The sequence below is a fragment of the Watersipora subatra genome, chromosome 9 (assembly GCF_963576615.1).
Source record: "Watersipora subatra chromosome 9, tzWatSuba1.1, whole genome shotgun sequence".
NCBI classification, from domain to species: Eukaryota; Metazoa; Bryozoa; class Gymnolaemata; order Cheilostomatida; family Watersiporidae; genus Watersipora; species Watersipora subatra.
Window position 1 is genome coordinate 52,647,557 of NC_088716.1, and position 15,048 is coordinate 52,662,604.

The 15,048-nt window shown below is 36.7% G+C and overlaps 2 protein-coding genes across 2 annotated transcripts; one reads left to right on the forward strand and one right to left on the reverse strand.

Moving 5' to 3' along the window:
- Window positions 1-1,295: 1,295 nt before the first annotated feature.
- LOC137403987 (zinc finger protein 593-like) lies at window positions 1,296-11,693 on the forward strand. The gene is made up of 5 exons (XM_068090140.1): window positions 1,296-1,377; window positions 7,478-7,623; window positions 8,379-8,452; window positions 10,342-10,404; window positions 11,135-11,693. The coding sequence occupies exons 1-5, from the start codon at window positions 1,344-1,346 to the stop codon at window positions 11,319-11,321; spliced, it is 504 nt and encodes a 167-aa protein (XP_067946241.1). The 5' UTR covers window positions 1,296-1,343; the 3' UTR covers window positions 11,322-11,693.
- A 1,771-nt stretch (window positions 11,694-13,464) lies between these two features.
- LOC137405197 (3-galactosyl-N-acetylglucosaminide 4-alpha-L-fucosyltransferase FUT3-like) lies at window positions 13,465-14,814 on the reverse strand. Its single transcript, XM_068091425.1, has one exon. The coding sequence runs from the start codon at window positions 14,812-14,814 to the stop codon at window positions 13,465-13,467; it is 1,350 nt and encodes a 449-aa protein (XP_067947526.1).
- Window positions 14,815-15,048: the final 234 nt, after the last annotated feature.

Here is a 15,048-nt window from a genome sequence, read left to right on the forward strand (position 1 = left end):
ACAATCTCGATCATGTCTGTATATAATTTTTTGAGAAGAGCTCAGAATCATTTCATTATTAAATGATGGATCAAGATGGGTTTCGGTTATGCACAATATATCATATTCCGAAGACAGAACTTGGATGTCATTCAGTTTGCCTCTAACAGATCTAGCATTGAGCAGCAAGATTTTAATCGATGTTATTACCTGTTCACTTTTATTATTTTCCCTTTTTTGATTTTGTACGCAGAATCTGGGTCTGCCTCCCTCGTTTCTCTCAACTCCTTTCGAAGCCGAAAATCCTCTTCTTGTTCTTTCTTAGAAAGATCTTTTCTAGCAAAAATACCTGACAGCTTCATGCCATTAATCCTGCTCAACAACTCAAACATTTGATTTTCAGACCCGGTGGATATTCTAAGAGGGCGAGGTCGCTCTTTGTGCTTTGAAGCATCGTACCTACCTAACCTATAGCTGTTATTCCTTTCTACTTTCATGTCAATATGGCAATCTTTAATGATTTTGTCTACTTGCTGTGCCCATTCCTCTCTATTGTCACTCTCTTCTATTTCAAAAAGGATCAGGTTCTTGGCTCTAAATTCAGAGTCTCTGTCTTGCTTTTCTTTATCCTCCAACTGGGCTACCAAGGAACCAGCCTGCCTTGCAAAACTCTCTTGAACTTTAAGACTATTTTGCTCCAAAGCTTTTGCAACATCTGCATACGACTTTTCAAGAGTCTGATGTTGGTTATTCATCTCATTGAATTTATTTCTGTTTGTTTCTAATGTCTCAGTAACCTCAGCAAGAGTCGTCTTAAAAACATCTTGGTTTCTACACACTTCACTAAATTGAGCTTTTGCTTTGTCAACAGTTTTTTGCAATTCTAACGTAAGTTCAGAGAGTTTTTCACACATTACATTTTGCTGTAGCCCAGAAGCCTGACCATCACACTTTGAACAGAACCAGTGCAACCCTGTTAGCATTTACTAAATAACTGTTGTACCATTCCAAATTTTATATGATGAGTAGTCGTCGTACAATGATTTTAAAGGTGCAATTGCATGTTTTGTGAATGCCAAATCTTGACTATTTCAAAATACCAGTATTCATTTAACTAACAACACATGACACCTCAATGCACTTTGACTCCTATAACATCGACTGTTGTTGAAGGTTCAATACACTACTTTAAATTTTGGTGCGCATAACTCGGAAACAGAGAATATGCGCTGAAAACATACTCGCCACATTTGCTTTACTTCCAACGAATGGCACAACTTGAATCAATATTTAATTATGCAAAAATAGCAATTGATTAGGCACATGTGCTTCACGTGTAGCCGACCCAAGTTTCGGTCTTTTTAATGAAATGTGGTTGGCGAACGCTTTGGTTATTAGGTAAATAATTTGTGCTTATGTTAATTGGCGTTTTAAAACATGTAATTTTAATAATATTGGAATTTAAAAGTCTGGCAATCTTTTACTCATTGTACATAGTTATGAAAACCGCTCAACATGACACTTTGCATACTGTTTTGACCTTTCGTTTTCGACATTTCCTGGCCATTCGATCACTTTTTAAATACCCTATGCTAGTTGAGTTTGCCATGGTTATTACAACTGGACAAATTAAAAAGAATATAAACTAAAATACATTGTTTTTGTAATTCAAATATTAAAAAGAGTTTGTTTAGCAATAACATTTCTAAGCCTCACAAACCCTATTCATCGACGCCTAACTTGTCAATCACGCAAGCCTGCCTCGGAGTTCTCAAAAGGGACTGATCAGTTGGAGCAAGAAATCTTCAGCTTATTTTAATTGCGTGATTACTGTTTGCTTTTAAATTATCGACATACATGATTTTAAAATTATCGACACGTTGGGCAACAAAGTTGTTTTAGGTCTAGGTCTAGGTAAAACTCGAGCCTTTAGACCCCGCTCGCGGGTAAAAGAAGGCCTTCAAAATGTCTGTCAAAAATTCGATAAAATTTCATGGCTTTCCTCGCAGGTTGCGGGAAGTCCTGGGCATAAAACTATATTGATAAAAACTCGAATTTGACTCAATGGCGGGGGGGGGTTCCCCGTTAGTTGTTGACCTTGTATTATGATCATGAGTTGTATCTTGTAAATGCTTAAAACTATCAACAAAAGAACTGTGCTTGCTATCTGTTAAAATTTCTAGCATCAATGTCATGCGAGCACTCTTACGCCTTGCCTCCAACAGCTCTAGATCCAAAAACTGCCTTGCTTCCGTAACACTCTGTTTTCCCCTCAAATCTGAAATAAAACGCACAGCCCTTCGCTGCACATTCTCCAACGATGTTATCTGCCTAACTAAATGAGGGTCCCATACCTCACCTGCATATTCCATTATAGGTCTACACAAGGTGAGGTATGCAACCCTCTTCACCTTTCTGGGGGCCTTAAAAAGCACATGCCTCATCATACCCAACCTCCGAGAAGCCTTTGCCGTCACCGAATCAATCTGCAAGTCCCAACTAAAATCACTAGTAATTTCAACTCCAAGATATTTAAAAGCTGATACATTCTCTAACTCTATTCCTCCTAAAAAGTAATCCACAGAACTATCAAGACCGTTCTTACCAAACCTGACTATCTGACACTTATCAGTGTTAAACACCATACCCCAATGCTCAGCCCACCTTTCCAACAAAAACAAATCTTCCTGGAATTTCTGGGAACTATCTAAGCTGTTAACCGGGCAATAAAGAAGGGCATCGTCCGCAAAAAGTCTTATTGTCGATGTCTTTATAATGCTACAAATGTCATTAATGTAAACTAGAAAAAGAGAGGGCCCCAGCACGGAACCCTGAGGAACACCAGAAGTTACTGCAAGAGAACCAGACGTTGCTCCCTCCACAACCACTCTCTGCATTCGGTCTGCCAAAAAATGTGCTATCCATCTAACTACTGCTGAGTCAATACCAATAAATAACAGCTTTTCAATTAAGAGACCGTGAGGTACTCGATCGAAAGCTTTCGAAAAATCCAACACTGCAGCGTGTACCGAGTCATTTCCATCCACCATTTTCATAATGTCATCTACTGTTGTGACAAGTTGGGTAGTGCATGAGAGACCCTGTCTAAATCCATGTTGGTTTGGGTTGAGCGTTACATTAAGATGCTGATTAATATTGCTTAGTACTATATGTTCTAAAAGTTTGCATGCAATACATGTAAGTGAGACTGGTCTAAAATTACTGGGGCTGTCTCTCGAGCCTTTTTTAAAAATTGGTACTACGTTTGCCGCCTTCCAGATATCAGGCAGCTGGCCAGTATTAAGAGAATGTTGAAAGATAAGAGCTAAAATCTGACTAGTGACCACCACATCAAGACTGAGGTCCTCTTTCCTCAGCTGGTCAGGGCCTGGGGCCTTTCCGGTCTTCAGACCAATTAACAATTTCCTCACCCCCTCACTAGTAATTGTAATCGGACAGTTCCCTTCAGCCCAAAGCGGGTCTGAGTATGAACTGCTCCCAGAAAAAACACTCTGAAAATACTTGTTAAAAATCTCTGAAGTCTCAAAAGCTGATTTACCCTTAAAAATAACAGAGCCATGGCAGCTCTTCCCACTCTTCCTTCTATAAAATGAATAGAAAGGCTTGCTATCTCCCAAACTCAGTGGTTTGAATAATATTCTATCATAGTGGTCATATTCCATTTTCCTAAAGAGCTTTTTGTTTTGGCGCCTAGCCTGTTTGTACTGTTGTAGGTCTGTGTCCAGGCCACTTTTCTTGAATTTATCATACAATTTTCTTTGCGATCTTACACACTTCCTGGCAGAATCATTAAACCATACGGGCTCGTCTTTGTTTCTGATCTTTTTTGTGCATTTAGGTACATAGTTACTGACTGCTTCTTTCAAGTCCGTTTCAAAGATTTGCCATGTTGTGTTTATGTTTTCTTCATTTTGAATAGCGCCTGACACTTTAGAAAGTGTTTTCTCTAGAGCCAGAGTGATAGCTTCAAAATTTGCCTTAGCGTATATTTTAAAAGAATCATTATGCTTACTATTTGGCCTAAATTCCCTGATTTTTATATTTATGCCTACCATGTAATGGTCACTTAGTCCAGGATTGATCACATTCAAATCTGTAAAAAGGCTGTCATTATTAGTAAGGATTAGGTCGAGTGTATTGCCAAGTTGGTGTGTAGGCTCAGTCACGAGTTGGGTCAGGTGATGGGATAGCAGACTGCTCAAAAAAGATTTGTGAAGTGTTTTGTTGTGAGATCCAGAACGAACTTGACCTATAATCCAGTCTATGTCAGGCAAGTTAAAATCGCCTGAAACAAATATAGTAGATTTAGGAAATCTTGACACTACTTGTCCCAGTAGATCGTCAAGTGGATCAATTGTTTGTCTGATAAAAGATGGTGGGATGTAAAGGCACAAAATTATCAAATCTAGGCCACTATCAACGCATTCTATTTTTACACAAACTACTTCTATTGGAAAATATGTACCCTCTAAGTGGATCTGGTGGTGATTAATACATGGTGAAAGGGCAATCATAACTCCTCCGCCATGGCAATCTCGATCACATCTATAAATACACTTTTGCGATGAGCTCAAAATCATTTCATTATTGAAAGACGAATCAATATGTGTCTCTGTAATGCATAGTATATCATATTCCGATGCTAAAACTTCTATTTCATTCAGTTTACCCTTCACTGACCTTGCGTTTGCTAAAAGAAGGCTTATTGGTCTACTTTCACTATTTTTTTTTTGATTATTTTGTAACGATTTGTAGAATTTTCTGCTCTGATTTTCTTTAACGTCTGGTATAACTGAAAATCCTCCTCTCTTTCCTCTTTCGACATATCTAGCTTTGCAAAAATACCCCCCTTCTTAAAGCTGTTGATTCTTCTCACTATTTCCCATTTGTCTTCCTTAGACTCTGTGCATATTTTGATAGGTCTTGGTTTCTTATCTTTCAAGTCAGATTCTTCACTTATCCTACCTAGCCTATACATGTTCTTCTTTTCAATTACTTTTGAGAGATGACATTCTGAAAAGAGCTTGTTTATTTCTTCAACAGTTTCCTGTTTGGTGTTGAACTCTTGGAGTCCAAAAAGAATCAGGTTTTTGTCTCTAGCTTCTTTCTGTTCGTTTTCATTTTTCACAAGTGTTTGTTTTGCAGCACTAACAAGAACTTTTGTGTTCCTTTCGATATCTTGTACTGCTGCTGCATATGTTTTTTTTATAGCCTCAACTTGAGGTTCAAGACTACCAATAACCAAGGACTTGATTTCATCCAAACTTTTCTCGATATTATCTAGCTGGGGATTACTTTGAACAAAAACTTCTCCCTTGCTGCATACCTTACAGGCCCACTTGGCACCTTTAGGCTCCAGCCTCGACAGCAGCTCAGCTTCCTCTTTGCTCAAACTAGCACATCTATAGTGAAACCAAAACTGACAAAAATCGCATTGAATTAAATTATCTACTTCATCTTTCAGTTTGTTTTTACATTTACCACACTGACTATCCATCTGAATCAAACCACTGCCTCTGGAAGTCTTAGCCTTAACCATTCTATCACTGAGATTTAATAAAACAAAATTAAAAATCAGGACTTTAAAATAAAACAAAGAGTTGTCCCACTCAGTGTCTACCACTAGTCACAGCAGTGCCTGAAGCGGCCAAGCTGCCTTCCTGCTAACTTCAAAACAATATAAAAGTGATATGGTAGTATAAAATATGTACAAAAAGGGGTAAGAAAGTAATAAAAGGGATAAATATTCATAAAAGTTGAAGAAAAATTTGTAAAATCTGAGAAGCTCTCAATAGCACGTCCTCTCAGGTCAACAGGAAACGGAAACTTGTTGTAAAATCAATTCTAGCCTGATGAATTATGCGAGTTCAATAAAGTATCTCATGCGTCCGTATGTTATCAATGTACTCAAGCTTATCCTCAGTGATATTAAATAATTCTCAATTTTATTCTTTGTTTTAATCATGAAATTAAACTGTCAAAAATATATCAGATAGTATATTTAGGCGTTGTTTTTAAATTGTACCAATTTCATTTTCGTACTCTTTGGTACCTTTCCAACTTGGCTTACTATACATTCAATATGATTTTCCCAAATGGAGCTGCGGTGGTGTTCATGTCTTTAAGCATTATAATAAATTTATCGCTGAGCCACACGAATGCTTGAATCTTTGTAGAATGTGTATTTTTGGAATATATTACTTGTGTAGCCAGTATCAAGTTTATGTTTGCTAGTTGTTGTTAGAGCAAATACAATAATGCATGTCGCGTAAGAAACTTGGAAAGGATTTTTCATGTAATATGAGTATGAGATAAAGCAATGAGCTTCATCAATTATAGATCTATGCTTTATTTAGTTCATTTACAATCGTAATAATACTTCGAAATTTATGTTTTTATCAATGCATGATGGAAGACCTTGAAGATTTAGCTTTGTACAAATATTATATTATCAGTGCTGTTATGTTGCTATCTGTTTACTGAAGCCAATGAAGTTTAATAACAAAAGTTCAGTACTACAAACGGGCAAAACCACTGTAACTAAGTGTGTAACTAAGTGTGTGTATATTTGTGTGTATATTTGAGAAATAAAAATCTCTTACTACTAACCACATTTTTTAAAGCAGCCGGCTCGTTCATAACTGGCTTACAAACATAGTTGTCCTAAAAATTAGCATTGCCTCAAATTATTCAATCGCAAAACAACTAACTGTAATGAACTTGTTCAAGATTTTTTAACTTTAGATATATATATATATATATGAGTCCATTGAACACGCATGACTTTATACAACATCAAGCTTTCATATGCACTCGGTTTGCACATATCTGCTGCCTTTAAGTCTATTTATGGCAATGCCAAAAAAGTGCCATAACAATAGTTCAAATCATTCTAATTGTTACATATTAGACATAGCAGGCATCGCTACACAAAGCATTTCAAACTAAACAACACAATCACTTTTGTTAGCTGTTTGCCTCAAATATACTTGGTTTAGTATCTGCTTGGCAGCAGATATTCTTAAGTGAAATCACTGCTGTTGCAACAAATTGAAACACTCATTCACCCCACAAATCAGCATATTAAATAAATAATGAACCATGTCAGTTGTATAGCCTTTAGACATCCACATCACTCATGTTTTGTTTTTGTATAGCTGCACTTGATAGTATTAGAAAGTAATCTTACTAACTTAAAATTCGTAGTGGCTGGTTATTCCATAGCTTTGACCATTGATAAAACAAATGAGATTTGTTTAAAGAAGGAAGCGTCCTATTTGGCTAATTCAAAAATATGCCCATAAAAACGCTTTGAACATGAACAGATTTTGGCTAACTAGATTAGTGTCACATCTGCTCCAGTCAGAAAGTTAGTCAGAAAGAAAGCCTCTCTAATCAAGAGGCTGATTATAAGATTGTAGTGACTAGCGACTTCTGTTTTGCATTGGTTTCAGTGGGTATTTTTTGTCATTATCAGCTAACACATTCTCAACTAAAATGGGCACCGGACCGTATCGTCGCAAAAAGAGGTATAAAGGGGACCATCCTATTAAGGAGAAATATCGCACTAAGCGGAAAACTAAAGATCTTGATGAAATACAAGATGACCTCAAGCCAACAAAGGTATAAGGACTACTAATTACTGCTACTGATTTAGTTTGCAATGCATCTTTTCATTTGGGCAGCGCCTAGCATCTTTTGTAAATGTTATATAATACTTATTAGATTCTAATTCGTAGCTAATCCGAGTTCATAGTCACACAAGATATGTCACTGTTTGTGTAACTTTTATCATTAGGTGTGCACTCTGTTAACTAGCACTTTCACACGTCTAATAAACTTGATGACAGCTCTGCACTAAATTTGACTTAGCAAGCTGGAGAGTTAGAGTTACATTTCCTGCAGCTGTTGCCTTGAACATAAGACTTACATAAAACTGAATATGAAGCGAGGAGACATGTTTATCATTACTCAACATATTAACAAACAGCTAAAGTAATGCATGACCTCTTTACTTAAGATGTAAATGTCAGTTATGTTAAATTCTCTACAATATCTGTGTGTCCAAGTTACAGTCAATTAAGCATTGGCAAATTTTTCAGTTCTGTCATTGCTAAGCCACTTGGTTGTAAGCACAGTTGTATATTATTTTTTCTCTGCTAGAGACTGAATCTCATAAAGCTGGATCGTCTCAAATCTAAAATTATATAATGTCAGAAAGGTGTCTAAAGTCATAAAGTTTATTTGTTTCTAAGCTTTAGCGTGTATCTATGACTATTTTATATGCTATGCATTTAGTTTTCTCCTGAGATACTGTATTTTTATTAATATTTATTGAAGTTATGGTCATCACTTGGTCTCACTTATCTTTCACTCAGGTACAGAAGCTAATCAACCAAGAGATAGACGATGACAAGCCTGGTCAAGCTCAGCACTACTGTATTCATTGCGCGTGAGTCCTGTTTGTACTAATCGAAATATGGTTGGTGATGCAAGTTCTTGTAGTGAGAAATAACCATTGGTAAGTCACAAATCCTTATTTATGGTGTGGCTCAAACAAGGTTCTAGTGGCTTACTCTACAAACCAAAATTTCTGTAGTTAAGTACCATTGAAAGGAATAACAGTTCAATTTCCAATTTTTCATCATTCTGTTGACACTATCCTATTATTCACCGTAGTTGACAACATCAGCAAGAATTTTGGTAAATTTTTGTCATGCTCATCTAACAGAAGGAGCAAGAGATTTTTGTCCTTGTATTCAGTAGGTAGAGGCAAGTTAGCATGTTTGTATTACACCGAGTTTCATGCACAGATACCTTATGAGCTTGCTAGGTTTATGCCATTTCATATCAAAAGCATACAAAGTTACAGAAACTCAATGTAACTAACACACTACCATAGATCTTCAAGTCATGCTTTTGTCCGAGCAAGAATACAGTTGAACGATCTGTAATATTAGACATAGAACTGTATATAATCTATCTTCTTCTATTCATATATATATAGTTCTCCAAGTCGGTCGTATCTATGTCATTTCAGCTATAGCTATTAAAATCTTGGAATAAAGAATCCGTAAAGCAGAAGATTTGATCTCGGTACGTCCCTTTTGCCAGTCGGACACCTTACTAACTAAACCACGCGAGCCGAATAGATTCGCTAGGCAATATATGTCGCTGTATTGGCGCAAATAGGCTACTGCTTTCAGTCACGACGCAAAGCGATGGCTTAACGTCAGAAGGGTAACTCTCATTAGTAAGCTTACTCAAATTATCCATTGGCAATGTGCTAGGCTAATAGCAGTGGCAGGCAACTCTCATTACCTCTCATTGTTTATAAGCTGATTTTTAATACCCGGGCAACGCCGGGTAGCACAGCTAGTCATGTATACAATCTACTTATATCTGTAGTTGTTTTTGCGAGTAGTTTTTCCATAGTTGAAAATGTGCTGATACTTGTCAGCCATACTCAAACAAGATATATGATGGCAGCAGACAAAGAATTTTAGGAAAGTAACTAAGCAAGTCACATAGATCATAAGCATAGGTAATTATCAAGACATGTTAACAGCCTTGCATTGTAGCTTTAGTACATATTCAGTTAGAGAACATGAGCTAAAGTGTCAGAGTTGTCTATTATACCACGTTTACAAAACACTCCACTTCAATAAAAGTCCTGTACAAGTTAGTTTGAAAACCGATAACTAGTCTTTTACAGTCAGTGACATGTCCCTTAAGAAGCTAATCATTGCAATGTTGCTGTAGATACTATAGTTACTATACACAAACTGCTTCTGGTTTCTGACACCTTAACTCATTCATGAACAATTTCACCGTTATCAGAATTTATAATTCTTTGACATCATTCCTTCTATCTCAGCCTTTTTAACGCCTCATGCTCATTGCTGTTAAAGATGTCCTGTCACATGCAGTCACTATATCAGGCCCTCTCTCACACATGACTTTATGTATATTTTGGGATATCCTTCACAAAGCCTTTTTTTTTGGTTTTGCTGTCAAACGCTGGCAAATAGTTTTTTTAATGAAATTCTAACTCATGTCCTTAAGGCTTGCTTCTATTGCACCTGCTGGCTTAGGATTAGATCACTAATTGTAAAATATACTTTGGTGATCACTAGCTTATCGACATCTGAGGATTTTGCACCCCAAACGTGTATTTGCAGCTAAGAGCCAACCACTTTCCTTCTCATCATGCTGTCCCCAATACTATCTTGGTTTTTATTACTGCATCCCTAGCATTTTATTAATGCCTTCTCTAGTTTCTTCTAAGCTTGCATTTTCCATGCTAGAACAGAGTCAAAAACATTACTGGTTTGCTTGTAGGAAGTACTGTATAGATGATAAAGCATTACAAGCACACATGAAGAGCAAACCGCACAAGAAGAGGTCAGTGACTGATATATCTAAATCCTAAATATACAGTTTGACCTCAATATTCGTTTGCAATACATGTCGAAGGATTCTTTGAATAGTGATTTGTTTGAATTTCAAAAAGATTCCATTATGAATAATGTAGATAATTTTTATCTATTCCAAGTTTAGAAAGTGACTTTTGTAGGCATTTTTAAATCGCTTTACATCATCAATTATATCTTAAGAGAGTAGTTAATATATAAATTACATGGAAGTTTTATAATTAGGCCTACTCTATTAATACAGAAGGCAAAACTGTGGAATGTGTTGCCATATCTGTTAGTAACTTGTAACCCAGCCTTGTTTCTTTAGGTTTTTCTCTAAACTAAAAGTTATATAAATTGCTTGTGTTTCTTGTTCTTATAAAAGATAAAAATGGAATGATGCACTAGACAAAACACAACATGCATTCAGGATTTCATAGACCACAACAAAAATGTATTCGTTCAACCGTTGAACACTAAAGGTGGCAAGAAAAACAAGCCTTAATCTGCAACCGAGCCGCGTCATTGATTTATTTCGAAGTGTTAAAATCGTGGATTTTTATTCTGTTTCCGCAGCAAAAGAGTTTTGTTCAAACCTTAGTTTTTCACGATCTGGGGCATTAGAACACCGAGGTTATTCTGTATAATTGAACGCCAAACTTTTAGCCTGTGTATCTACCGTGATAGTTCTATACATTTTGATTGCTGATTAACGGTAGGTTGAAGGCATTGAAGACTGAGGTCTTCAGTCAAGAGGATGCAGAACGCTGCGCTGGTATGGGCTCATTCAAAGCCCCCAAACCATTTAACACAGATATTCCAACAATGGACACTGATAGTACTGATGAGCCTGCTGGACAGCCTACTAGTGAGACATCTAATGACCCCAGTACCAGTTCTTTGTAGACAGATTATATGCTCTAAGGTTTATATACATTACCACATGAAGAGTACACAGCATGTGGCCTGTAGTACCATAATTTTGACCTTGATTGAACCTAATGTTGCTTAATGGTTTCATGTGGCAACTATGAATTTTATTTGTAATCTAGATTTATTTGAGAAGTTATTTGTTCTCCAAAAGCTGTAGTCATTGCACCAGCTTGTCATATTGACCTATTGAGGGTTTGTTTTTCTTTTATATCCAAGTCGAGTATCAACAAACTACAAATATAACTGATATAGTTGCCACAACTCAATAGTTGTAATAGGGTGCAGATTAATTCGTATCACTCCTTTATAACTTCATAAATAATATATCACATGCTCGTACTGCAAGTGGGCTCTCATGATTCTCCTTTACAAACTCATATCTATCTGTTTTGACTTCTTAGATCTACTCACTGAGAGGCTAGCTGCTGGCTTACCTTGATGCGAATGATGAAATTTTGTTTGGGCTTCAACTATAGGCACTGTTTTTTTAGATAATCATGCTGTTAAAACTCTGGCTATGACAAGAATGGATTGGGGTGCATTTTTGCTACTCAATTTTTTAACATAATGATGCAAAGACCATCAGAAAGTTAGATCACAGTACTAATTGTTTGCTTAACTTCACCAACAGCCTCTTGGGCCGTTACTTACAAGTAAATGCGCCAATCACAGAATTAGGTTTGTTGGTCAGTAGAGCACACATAGGACATGATAACGATCAATTAATATCATTGCTGTTGTAACACAGACCTAAAACATGCATATAAAACTAATGGATGACAAAACTGTTGGATGACATATAAAACTACTGAATGACAAAACTACTGGATGACATAAAACTACTTGATGACCTATAAAACTATTGGATGACATATAAAACTACTGGATGACATATAAGACTACTTGATGACATATTAAACTACTGAATGTCATATAAAACTACTGGATGACATAAAACTGCTGGATGACATATAAAACTACTGGATGACATACAACTACTGCACGACATATAAAACTACTGCATGACATATATAACCGCTGGATGGCATATAAAACTACTGGAGGACATCTAAAACTGCTAAATGACATAAAACGTGAATGGAATCCCAAACTTTGATTATTTTCTTTTATTTAATTTGTTATGCAACTCAACCAACTGATTTATTGCTACGTATAGTCGATACTAATCAATGTCATGCTCCCTAAAGTGGTGTGTCATTAGCGTGTTTTTGCAGCTGACTTCTGGCACTTGGTGTGATACCAACTAAGTGATCTTGACACAATCATAAAACAATTTTTAGCAAAGTTTAAGTTTAGGTAAAATTAGCGACACTTCACACTCTTGCTTTGTTTCTTTTGAGCTGTTACTTACAACTGATCTTAAGGCAAAATACCTAACACTAGTTTTTTTGTGCAATTTTTTTCTGCATTCGGGTAGAAAAGGCATTTGTCATGATGTAGATATCTACTAACAGTACTGGCTACAAATGAAATGGTAAGTGGATAAAATATCGAAAGTTGTAGATGATTTGTGTCATTTTATGTTTATGAGAAAACTGATTGACAGTTAATTCGGTGTCATATACGATACTATAGATAATTTATATATATAAATCTCAGTGTTTGTCGTCGTTTGTACATGTATGTCCAGTTACAGCGATAAAGCTTTAGGAACGAAAAATCTGCTACGTACAGGAATTGAACTAACGACCTACATGCAGGCGTGCTAAACCAATAGGCCATGCGGACACATTGCTATACATTGGATTAGCACATCATACTTATTACACCTACCAACCTGTAAAGCTGATTTATTAAAATACTCGCACCACAGTAGCACGCTTGAAGAGCATGCTGCAATCTTTTTCTTAACGCTGGCTCAAGGCATACTAACGGCTTTTATCAATCTTAAGTTATAATAGCGGCTCTTATTATAGTCAGATTAACTAGCTTAAGTTATCAGCATTCATTGGGTAAAAAAACATAACCAATTAAAAATAAATTTTCCATGTAAAACATTGTTTTAATACCCTAACGACGCTGGGCATTCAGTTAGTAAAATAATATAATAGGCAATAGAAGATTAATTAGCTAAATATGTAAAATCTCCAAATACTTAAATATCATTCTCTATATCCTGCATGCGTTCCTTACTCCTATCACGAGTACGGTTGAATGTATAACATCGGGTGTCCTCACTAAAGTGTTCATAGACATTAACAAATTTGCGAGGTGTGAGATGAACTTGTCTGCAGAGGTCACACATCCAGCGCGTGTTAGAAGTAAAAACAGTTGAACTGATGTTGTATTTCAACCTCCACTCGTGGTAAAACTTGTACAATGTCACATTAGCTGATAGCATGATCAGATATTGAGCAAGGTCAGACGGAGTTTGGAAGTTGTCTGCATGAATATAGGAGTTGGGAGGAGCGATCTTATCGTAACGTACTCTTTTTCCTCTCACTATAGGGACCATTCCTGCTAGGAGACTGTGCCAAAACTTTTCTGTTACGTAATCATCACAATCTGAGTTCTCGAAAGCGAGATAGAACTTATATTCCCTTGAAAAGTCAAGATGCATGAGTCGGACACGCGTTATACCAGGTGTTTTAAATGGTCCGCAATTTCCATAAATGTCTACGGGTATGAAGTTCTGCAGATTTCTGACGTATTCCTCTCTACGACTGCTGGTGATGCAATTGCTTGCCAACCATAGAATCATTTTATTTCTACCCGATAAGAAGTCAGGTGACGTTTTTAATTGCTCAGCAGCTTTTATAGGGGAGCGTTGCCAGAATTTGCCATAAGGTATGGTGACATCTGAGTCAGTCTGAAATGTCATGGTTAGGTTGAAATACCTGTTTAATAGTTTCAATTGCTGAGGATAGAAAAATGCATTCGGCTCTCGTACCATCAGAACCCATTTTTGGTCAAAGCTGACTCGCTGTGGTAGTTGTGAGAGCAAGAACTCTCTATGCCCTTCAAAGCCTGCACCTACATTGTAGAGGTGGAATACTACAGCATCACTTCTGTCGTAATCACTTTTATCTGTGCTCCAAGTACATTTGTACTTACAAGTATCTAGCAAGTTGGGTAAATTAGCGATAGCCTCAGGAGTCCGCCATAGATTCAAATAAAATGTTAAACCATAGAAAGTCGTATAAGCTAAAATAAGTTTGTTCTTTGTTGGATCATCTTTCTCTACCTCACTTGCTAGGTGCTGCTTCATTTGGTTTAAACCTTTCCTGCTGAGTCTTGAACGAGTGAGAAGTCTGTTATCAGAAGCAGCAGTTAGAACAACAGAAAGGTTAGCATCGCTGATGCTAGCCTTAGCTCCCAAATTTTCCATGCTTGATCCATCGCTGTTAATAAAACTTGAGGCAGGAGGGTTAGCAGGCGAATCACTCGTAGTAGCGATTTTAGCAGTAACTACAGTAGTGAGAAGTCTACTATCAACCCCAATCATTCCCTGATATACAGTTGTATTCTCCACATTTTCATGAGTTTGATTAAGTCTAAACCAAATTTCATTAAATTTATTAGCTTCGTATTTGTTCATTGATAACAAGTTGTCTCCCCACCTGTATCCCATGAGCATATTCCAGAATATCAGCAGAAGTGTACACCCGGCAATCATGCTTAGAAATTTCTGTCCAAATGCATTCATGTTGGACATTCACTACCAATACTCTGAAATGCA

What these genes read in the sequence shown, in the direction of transcription:
- LOC137403987 (XM_068090140.1), top strand. Translation starts at nt 1,344, where the DNA reads ATGAAATGTGGTTGGCGAACGCTTTGGTTATTAG. An exon ending in ATGACCTCAAGCCAACAAAG is followed by an intron (nt 7,624 to 8,378) that starts GTATAAGGACTA and finishes TCTTTCACTCAG; the next exon opens with GTACAGAAGCTAATCAACCA. An exon ending in CACTACTGTATTCATTGCGC is followed by an intron (nt 8,453 to 10,341) that starts GTGAGTCCTGTT and finishes GTTTGCTTGTAG; the next exon opens with GAAGTACTGTATAGATGATA.
- LOC137405197 (XM_068091425.1), bottom strand. Translation starts at nt 14,814, where the DNA reads ATGATTGGGGTTGATAGTAGACTTCTCACTACTGTAGTTACTGCTAAA.